This window comes from Macaca thibetana, chromosome 3 (genome assembly GCF_024542745.1).
Source record: "Macaca thibetana thibetana isolate TM-01 chromosome 3, ASM2454274v1, whole genome shotgun sequence".
Classification (NCBI taxonomy): domain Eukaryota; kingdom Metazoa; phylum Chordata; class Mammalia; order Primates; family Cercopithecidae; genus Macaca; species Macaca thibetana.
This window is the reverse complement of record NC_065580.1, coordinates 55839811-55850083: the sequence shown is the minus strand read 5'-3', so window position 1 is coordinate 55850083 and position 10273 is coordinate 55839811. Positions and strand designations below refer to the sequence as shown.

The following is a 10273-nucleotide window of genomic DNA, read 5'->3' as shown; positions in this document are numbered from 1 at the left end:
TCTGCCTGCATTCCCCAAATGTGAACATTTTCATGTTTGCTAATTCTTTTTCTCTATATGTACAGACATACTTTGCTCTGAACCATAAGTTACAGACATGATGCCTCTTTATTCCTACTTTGTTTTTCCTTAAACATAAGGACATTTTCTTATATAATTACAGTACATTTCTCAAAATCAAGCAATTATCCCGATAAAATACTATTCTTTTGTCCCAATAATATCCTCTAACACTGATTTGTAAAACCTGGTAAGAAAAACAAACACAGCCCCCTTCTCTAATGGCATCTGAAATGCAAGAACTGTAATTCTCCATTTTTAATGGTGAGGTGAAGTAAATCTTTGCCCTGGAAATGTTTGCTTACAGCTTCCAGTCTGCTAAACATTTTATTTCCCTATCATTCTGAACATAAACCCTAAGTCTTGTATATCCAAGCAGCACAGATACATGGCTAGCATTTTCTACTTTTAGAAAAGCAAAATTTACCTTCAAATCGTTCTGAAGGTGCTGCGTTGTCTGCTTGAGGTACCACTCCATGTTCTTTTTTAAACTTATCAAATGCCTTTTTATTTATGTCATCTTTTTGATGAGGGTCTGAGAAATGAAAAACTTTTAATACTTAACAGATCATCTCATTTAATCTTTCATTAAATTGCGTAAGTTATTTTAAAAATAGGTGTTTAAAGTAACAAATGGACTTCTCAAAACTCACCAAGTTTTTGGAGACTCTTTGCTTTGCCAATAACATCTTTGGCAGTTCTTTTGACTCCAGAGGAAGAATGTATGTTCATGTAATTAGCAATAACTTCCCATCTGATAGGACATATTATACCAATAATATAATTTAATAGTATTAAGGAAAAACAAAACAACAAATACCATTAGATTTTTACTGCAGAAAGGTTATAGTATAGAATGAGCTCAAATTGGTAGTCTAATGATGCTGCTACTATAAATTCCTGTTGCCTGGACTAGGGTTTTTGCTTTTCATATGTTTAAATCAACTATATAATCTTGGTTTTAAGTCCATACATCTTACATATTCTGTGTACAAATCAACATAAATAAAACCACTTATTTGTGTATACTGCCACTTTAACACATTTCTTCAGAAGATCAATCATTCTGAAAACAGCCTCAGTTTCATCTATAGAATTAGGGATGCTGGGTCCCTAGGGCTTTCTTGGGAGTAAGCTCCAGGCTTGAGGTGGGAAGAAACAAACAGCAAGACTGTAAAAGAAAAACTACAGAAAACCTAATCCCCAGCACAAGCCATGACAGAGTAGGCCAACATAAGTCAAGATTTGTCTCATGATCTTCAATTTCCTAAGAAGCTGAAGCATTTTGTCCTATGTGTATGTGCATGTGTACTGGTGTAATGGGTAAGACTGACAGCTTCAAAATGTACCTTTTTCACACTTCTGCTGTGGCACAGAATTTATCTCTGCAAGTTTCTGTGATAACAAGTGCTGCTATTTGGAGTCTGTCTACATTATCTCCAGGCTCCAGTGTGAGTTGAAGAAAAGTTTCATTAAAACCAGTACCTTGAATTTGTTCCAGCAGGGAACAGATTCACAGCTTTAATTAGTAATTGTAAATCATCTTCTGACCAATTTTTACTTCCATTTCCACCTCCACCAGCTGATTTTTCTGTGTTCTTAGATGCTTGTCGCATATGAGCCTCAGCTTCTTCTTTCTCTTTTCTGATTTGCTCATTTATTTCTTCTATCTGCACAAATATCATAAGTCAGGGACTTAAAAGTATATTGCTATTCTACACTCTCTTCCTGGCTAGGGCTTTGTGATCCTCAACTCTTAATGTCATTCTCACTCTGACCCCATACTCCTCTCCAAGGCCAACCCAAAAACAAGCACCAGCTTTTCACTCTGGCTTCTCCTGCTCTGGCTTCCAGTCTGCATAGGTCTGCCTGAGGGACCAAGAACTGCCCACAGCCTGCCTGATCTTCCCAGTACTCACGTCACGTGTCTTCCATTAGCCTTGGACACTAATTGACAAGTCTGTGGTTCACTGAGTTATTCATCCACAAGGCCATTTCATACCTGTCTTTAAACTCATTCACCCTTTCTGCAGACAATCTCATTTATTCTCTACAAAAGGTGAAGGCATAGCAAAATGGCCTCTGTTTTATTTTCAAGTTGTACCATTTACATTGTTCCTTCTAGTCTACCTTCAAACATGCACAAGTAAAAAAAGAAAACCTTTATTTGCCTTGTTGCTTCTGTCAGCTGCTATCTTAGAGTCATCTTTGGCTCATTTCTCCCCTTCAATTCCTTAGAACCAGTAAAGTCTCAATAATGCTAACTTTGAAAAGTTTTTTGATTCCCATCATTGCGTTCATAGTGTAGGTTCTTTTTCTTTCTTTCTTTTTTTTTTTTGAGATGGAGTCTCACTCTGTTGCCCAGGCTGGAGTGCAGTGGTGTGATATCGGCTCACTGCAACCTCCGCCTCCCAGGTTCAAGTGATTCTCCTGCCTCAGCCTCCCAAGTAGCTGGGATTACAGGTGCCTGCCACCATGCCCAACTAATTTTTCTATTTTTAGTAGAGATGGGGTTTCCCCACGTTGGCCAGGCTACTCTTGAACTCCTGACCTCAGGGGATCTGCCTGCCTCGACCTCCCAAAGTGCTGGGATTACAGGCATGAGCTACCATGCCCAGCTCATAGTGCAGGTTCTTAAAGTAAGATTCTCACAACTAGTCACATCTATCTGATGCACCTTATCCACAAACGTCAGATTAGTAGTACAATGTTGAACCTTCTGTTAATCAAAGATTTGCAGTAATGGAAACTAGTCAACAAGGTATTAAAAACCTGATAACTGGTTCTACTTTTTCTAACTGATTGTGTTTCCCACTCCTTTTCCCCATAATGTTCTACCTTTTCTTTTTTTTTTTTTTTTGGTCTGTTTTTTGAGACAAAGTCTCGCTCTGTTGCCCAGGCTGGAGTGCACCAATGTGATCATAGCTCACTGGAGCTGTGGCCTCCCAGGCTCAGGTAATCCTCTAACCTGAGCCTCCTGAGAAGCTGGGACATGACACCATGCCAGTTAATTTTTGTATTTTCAGTAGAGATTTTGTTCATGTTGCCCAGGCTGAACCATACTTTATACTTCTATTTCTATTTGATAGTTTGTGGTATTCTTCTGACCTTCACTTTAACTCTATCCTTCCTTTCAGGCTGGTTCAAACTCTATACCAAGCCTTCCTTGGCCACTAAACTTGTGGCCCTTCCTATCCTACACAACATTTACTATGGGCTCTCCATCTTTTGGTCCTTAAGGTTCTTCTCAGCCTAAGTCCTTTGTGGTGCAATAGCATTAGGCATTTCTCCAAAAGAACCTAGGCACAGTGTTATATATAGTAGGTACTAATACTTGTTGAACTGAATTGAATTTCTGGGCCTGTTTTCTTATCTGTAAAATAAAAGGTATAGACTAGACAGAACAAAGATCTCTTTTGGTTCTAAATGTTATTACCCTATGAAAATACTCAAGGAGGCCGGGCGCGGTGGCTGAAGCCTGTAATCCCAGCACTTTGGGAGGCCGAGACGGGCGGATCACGAGGTCAGGAGATCGAGACCATCCTGGGTAACACAGTGAAACCCTGTCTCTACTAAAAATACAAAAACTTAGCCGGGCGAGGTGGCGGGCGCCTGTAGTCCCAGCTACTCGGGAGGCTGAGGCAGGAGAATGGCGTGAACCCGGGAGGCGGAGCTTGCAGTGAGCTGAGATCCGGCCACTGCACTCCAGCCTGGGTGACAGAGCAAGACTCCGTCTCAAAAAAAAAAAAAAGAAAATACTCAAGGAATAATCAAAACAATTATTTTCTTCTAATGATGATTTTGCAAAAGCTATGATTGTGATAGATACCACAATTCAAACACTAAGCATGGTAAAAAACCATACACATTAAATCCAACTTAAATCAACAACAGCACTTACTACATAAAACACAGGCTGGGCGTGGTGGCTCATGCCTATAATCCTTTGGGAGGCCGATGCAGATGAATCACCTGAGGTCAGGAGTTCGAGACCAGCCTGGCCAACACAGCGAAACCCTGTCTCTAGTAAAAATACAAAAATCAGCCGGGCATGGTGGCACACACCTGTAACCCCAGCTGCACTCCAGCCTGGATGACAGAGAGAGACCCCGTCTCAAAAACAAAAAACAGGCTGGGCGTGGTGGCTCACGCCTGTAATCCCAGCACTTTGAGAGGCTGACACAGGCGGATCATGAAGTCAAGAATTCAAGACCAGCCTGACCAACATGGTGAAACCCCGTCTCTACTAAAAATACAAAAATTAGCCGAGTGTGGTGGTGTGTGCCTGTAATCCCAGCTACTCAGGAGGCTGAGGCAGGAGAATCACTTGAACCCAGGAAGCGGAGGTTGTAGTGAGCTGAGATTGTGCCACTGCTCTCCAGCCTGGGCGACACAGCGAGTCTCAAAACAGAAAACAAACACACAAAACAACAACAAAAAAACAGTGGGAAACACAGAGAAATCAGATACTGTTTGTACTTGGTGACTTATATATTAGGTAAAGAAACAGGTAAAAGCAGAATTAAATGCTACATATAGGCAGGAGTGATGTGTTCTTCTATTACCTGTTTTTCCAAAGCAGCCTTTCCTACTTCTTTTGTGCATGATGTGAGTGTTTCATTCAAGCACTGTAAGCTAAAGAAAAAAAAAAAAAAAAAAAGAAGAAGAAATGAAACTTTATCCTAAGCTCAAGTGAAGACTTCAATAGCAGTTCCATAGGTATACCTTGCCAGTTCAAGCCGATCACAAAGTTTTTCCACTTCTTCCATCATTTTAACCCGCTCTGCCTCATTATCAGAAAAATGATTCCAGGTCTAAAAGCACAAACACAAAAATTATATCTACTCACACTCAAAAATACATCCATCAACATAATTACAAAGCATGAGCTCTCAGGAGTTCCTGATGTGAACATACATAATGGCCTTCTGCCCATCCCCAGCTGTACTTCCACGGTACCTCCCAGGGCTCTCCCTGATCACCTAGCAATAAAAGGCATTATATACCAAGTTGGAGGTACATACCAAGGAGAAGCATAACAGAAAAAAGAATGCTTAGGGATGTTATAAAAAGTCAGAATGATTCCTTAGAGAATCACTTAAGGATCAAGAAATTCTGTATGATGACTCAAAATCCCTTTGTTTGGCGGCCTGTTGCAATGTGTGCTGAACTGTAAAATCTGGAAATTTTAAATGTGAAATTAAAAAGATGACTGTGTGTGCTTAGGAACAAGAGGTATTAGCAAAAATTTCAATTAACTAAAGACTATGCTCGGAATGGAACAGCATGATGCACAAGAAGTAACTGGCGAGTACTTGCCATGCTTTAAGCTGCTGTTGAGACTTATGTCTCCCATTCCTCACTTCTCCTTGCTTCCTTAATCCATGCAATCTGCCTCTCACTAAGGTTCCAGTGCTTCTATTACTATTCACTCTTCCCTAGGCTTCCAAAAGCACTACTGATTTTCTTCCTACCTGCCTGGTCACTCCTTCTCAGGCTTCTTTTCCTCTATCAGTACCTTATGTACTGGTGTTTTGCCAGAGTCCCAGCCTCCACTCTCCTCACTCTATACCCTCTCCCAGGGTGATCTTCTATATCTGCAGAGTTTCTAGTGCTATCAAGATGTGGAAGAGTCTGTGATAATCCTGTTCTTGAACTTACACACTCAATCATGTGCCGAGTTATCTCCATTTGAGTGTCCCAACAAGCTCAACACACCCTAAACTGAAATCATTTTTGCCAAGTCTTTTCCTCCTCCTTTGTTTTCTACTTCCCTGAATGCTACCAGCGTCATCCATCCAGTATTCCGTGCAATAAACCAAGGCATATAAAGATCTCACTCCTCCTGTTACCTCCAACACACAATCAATCCCAACAGGCAATAGCCTAGTCTACTTCCTGAATCTCTCTCCCTTTCATCTACCTTTTTCCATCCCTATCATCTCTGAGTTCAGGCCACAATACTCTCTCACCTGGATTGTGGCAAAAGACTCCTAAATTAGTCTCTCTGCCTCTAGTCTTCTCAGCACCCTGACCAAAACCAACTCAGGATCGGAGTAAGCTCTTTAGCAAGACGTATAAAGCCCTTTAAGACCAGGCTCCTCCTTACCTCCTCAGGTGCCCCTGGTTCATTAAATCTCATTTCTCTGGATCTCTGCATTCTCAATACTCCATCTGTCTTATCCTTAATCCTGTGTACATACTGCTTCACCTGGCTAAATCCTACTAGATGCAGAATGCCTTCCTTGACTACCTTTTTGGTACCTTCTCATCCTAATACCTACCTTGAAGTGTTAGAATAGCTTGTTTACTTTTCATCACTAATCAGTAGACTCCTTGAAAGAACTGTGCAATCATTACATTCACATCAATTACAACTGCTTGGTACATAGTAAATGCTCATCAGATATGGATTTACAATAATCTGATGAGTATTTACTCTGAATGAATAAATTATGTGAGAAAGGAGCAAGAAAACAAAGTTTCCAAATGTCAGGACTTTTATTTATGCATAATCTCTAAGAACTATTCAAGCTTTATTTCCTGATTGGCCTTTTAAGGTTCTTGCTGAATGTGCCAAGCACTACATGTGAATTATCTCATTTAATCTTCACAACTCTGTGACTAGGTATCATTTCAACTATAGAAGAGGTGAGGAAAGTGAGGCACAAAAGTGTTGAGGTAATCTCCTGAGGGTCCCACAGCTAGTAAGAGGTAAGCAGAGAATAGCCTCAAACCCAGGTGGCTTGCCCTGAGCCCATGCTCTTTACCACTTTGATAACACTGCATCCTTCTGAAAACAATCTTCTATACAGTGGAATCTGAGAAAAATATATATGTTTTCAAATTTGGATTTTCTTTTTCCTTATTAAAATGCCTAAAGAAACAAGTGCTTGTATTTTTATTAAGCCTCTTTCAATGTCAGCTGATGGGGCAAGTTAATTTCAATTGTATTATTATCTGAAGATTTAGGATAGCATATATTAGACCATACATGTCTACAGCCTTCTAGATAGTCACATAAAAGATAATTTTTCTATACATATTACACATTTACATACTTGCTAGATTCAACTACAATGGACAATGGTATAGTACACAATATTCTTTGTGTGGCAATCTCTATTATAGCTTGGAATTCCACCAATTTATTCATTCAATGTTGTTTAGTAAGGAACAGTACTGTCCTGTGACTTTACCAGCTTAAAATATAAGAATTAGCTCTTGGTCAAAATTATACTTAAAAACTTTTGGGGATTTTGGTAAATACTTTCTAGTGGAAACTGTATTTGAATGAAAACTGCCAGTACTCACTCAAATGATACCATTTTAGATAAAATTGAAAGCTTTTAGAACTTTAAAAACAAGTTAAAACTTTTAAAAAAACTTTCTAAGCTAAAAATTAATTTTACACCAATAGGAAGCAACAACCTAAAACCAAATTGTGGCACCTTCTCAGAAAAATGATCTGGTTTCTCCAACAAATCAGTGGCAATGGTGTGAGGTGGGGAGAAGTGGTGATACAGAGGTGTTACAGAACTAGAGGGTCTTAAGAACAACCAGGAGACAAAACAACTGAAGTATTTATATTGTATTGACCTTATTTGGGTCCTAATTTGAATACACCAACTATAAAAAGACATTGCTGAGGCTGGGTGTGGTGGATCATGCCTGTAATCCCAGCACTTTGGGAGGTCGAGGTGGGTGGATCATGGGGTCAGGAGTTTTACACCAGCCTGGCCAATACGGTGAAACCCTGTCTTGACTAAAAATACAAAAATTGGCCGGGAATGGTGGCAGGTGCCTGTAGTCTCAGCTACTCAGGAGGCTGTGGCAGAAGAATCGCTTGAACCCGGGAGGCAGAGCTTGCAGTGACCTGAGCTCACGCTATTGCACTCCAGTCTGGGTGACAGAGCAAGACTCCATCTCAAAAAAAAAAAAAAAAAGACATGGCTGAGATAACTGAAGATATGAATATAGACACAGTTTCAGAATATATATATATATATTTTTTGAGACAGAGTCTTGCTCTGTCGCCCAGGCTGGAGTGCAGTAGCATGATGTCTGCTCACTGCAAGCTCCGCCTCCCGCGTTCACGCCTTTCTCCTGCCTCAGCCTCCCGAGTAGCTGGGACTACAGGTGCCTGCCACCATGCCCAGCTAATTTTTTGGATTTTTAGTAGAGACGGGTTTTCACTATGTTAGCCAGGATGGTCTCGATTTCCTGACCTTGTGATCCACTAACCTCGGCCTCCCAAAGTGCTGGGACAGTTTCAGAATATTAACTTTTTTTTTGGTTTGATAATGGTAAGATGATTATGTTTAGAAAAAAACTATCAGGGTTGAAAACTGAAATATGTAAGGTGAAATTTAGAAAAAGTTAAAAACACACTGAGATAAAATTAAACCTGTTTAGTTGTAGTTGTCTGTTCGTTTGTTTTTTTTGAGAAGGAGTCTAACTCTGTCTCCCAGGCGGGAGTGCAGTGGCGCAATCTCGGCTCACTGCAATTTCTGCCTCCGGGTTCAGGCAGTTCTCCTGCCTCAGCCTCCCGAGTAGCTGGGACTACAGGCACATGCCATTGGGCCTGGCTAATTTTTGTATTTTTAGTGGGGATGGGGTTTCACCATGTTGGCCAGACTGGTCTTAAACAACTGACCTCAAGTGATCTGCTCGCCTTGGCCTCCCAAAGTGCTGGGGTTACAGGCATGAGCCACCACGACCAGACTCGTTTAGTTATAATTGCATAGTAAAGAAAAGAAATACATTTATGCTTGGACAAGTGCAGTGGCTCATGCCTATAATCCTAGCATTTTGGGAGTCCAAGGTGGGTGGATCACTTGAGGCCAAGAGTTCGAGACCAGCCTGGCCAACATGACGAAACCCCTCTCTACTAAAAATACAAAAATTAGCTGGGAGTGGTGCTGTGCACCTGTAATCCCAGCTACTTGGGTGGCCAAGGCATGAGAATGGCTTGAACTGGGGAGGTGGAGGTTGCAGTGAGCCGAGACGGCACCACTGCACTCCAGCCTGGGTGACTGAGTGAGACTCTGCCTCAACAACAACAACAACTAACAACAACAACAACTTAATTAAAAATTGTTCTTTTGGCTGGGCGCAGGTGGCTTACGCCTGTAATCCCAACACTTTGGGAGGCTGAGATGGGTGGATCACGAGGTTAGGAGTTCAAGACCAGCCTGGCCAACACAGTGAAACCCCGTCTCAACTAAAAATACAAAAAATTAGCTGGGCATGGTGGCGGGTGCCTGTAATCCCATCTACTCAGGGGGCCGAAGCAGGAGAGTTGCTTGAACCCAGGAGGCGGAGGTTGCAGTGAGCCGAAATCATGCCACTGCACTCCAGCCAGGTGACAGTGCGAGACACCATCTCAAATAAATAAATAAATAAAAATATTTTTTTTTTTCAAGAAATATTTTGGTCAGGCGCAGTGGCTCATGCCTGTAGTCCCAGCACTTTGGGAGGCTGAGGTGGGGAGATCGCTTGAGGTCAGCAGTACGAGACCAGCTTGGCCAACATAGCGAAACCCTGTCTCTACTAAAAATACAAAAAATTAGCTGGGCGTGGTGGCACACGCCTGTAATCCCAGCTACTTGGAAGCTGAGGTGGGAGAATTGCTGGAACCTCGGAAGGGGAGGTTGCAGTGAGCCAAGATCACGCCACTGCACTCCAGTCTGGGCAACAGAGTAAGACTCTGTCTAAAAAAAAAAACGAAAAAGAGAACTGGTTTTTGATTAATCAGCAACTTGATTTACTTGTGCCTAGTGTTTGTTCAGTCTGACATACCTTGCATGAGTTTCGAAGTTTTTGCCTTTCCTTCTTAATGGCTTTTTTCTGGAGATCTTTTTCCTTCTTTGCCAACAATGCTTGCTGTCTAACTTCCTCCTCTTCTTTCTCCTTAGCTAACCGAGCAGCTTCTAATTCAGCTTGCCTTTGCTTTAAAAAAAGGGAGTAAAATCATTTTAATAAAGTAAAATTCCTAAATGCTTTATATTTTTTAAAATTTAAACTTTTAATAAATTATATTAGGAAAAAAGGCAACATAAACTAATTGAAAACTGAAGGATGAACTGGGAAAGGCAGCTGGTAAAGATCCATAGACATTTATTAGAAAATGTAAAATTAACATTAGAAATAAACATAATATTAAAGGAACGTATGACACCCTTTTTTTGCTCAATAAAAATTTGCTGGTAAG

The 10273-nt window shown here is 40.9% G+C and overlaps 2 protein-coding genes across 3 annotated transcripts in view; one reads left to right on the top strand and one right to left on the bottom strand.

Moving 5' to 3' along the window:
- The window catches only part of PSMC2 (proteasome 26S subunit, ATPase 2), a 276950-nt gene that overhangs the window by 220336 nt on the left and 46341 nt on the right, over positions 1 to 10273 (top strand). The window lies entirely within an intron of this gene.
- Positions 1 to 10273, bottom strand: part of DNAJC2 (DnaJ heat shock protein family (Hsp40) member C2) — a 34452-nt gene that overhangs the window by 2764 nt on the left and 21415 nt on the right. For both annotated transcript variants that reach the window (XM_050782760.1, XM_050782761.1), the window contains 6 exons: positions 9862 to 10011; positions 4786 to 4874; positions 4626 to 4695; positions 1546 to 1730; positions 714 to 814; positions 488 to 595 (listed from right to left, as the gene is read on the bottom strand). In XM_050782760.1, the coding sequence (XP_050638717.1) occupies positions 488 to 595; positions 714 to 814; positions 1546 to 1730; positions 4626 to 4695; positions 4786 to 4874; positions 9862 to 10011 (703 nt within the window). The remainder of the gene's footprint in view (positions 1 to 487; positions 596 to 713; positions 815 to 1545; positions 1731 to 4625; positions 4696 to 4785; positions 4875 to 9861; positions 10012 to 10273) is intronic.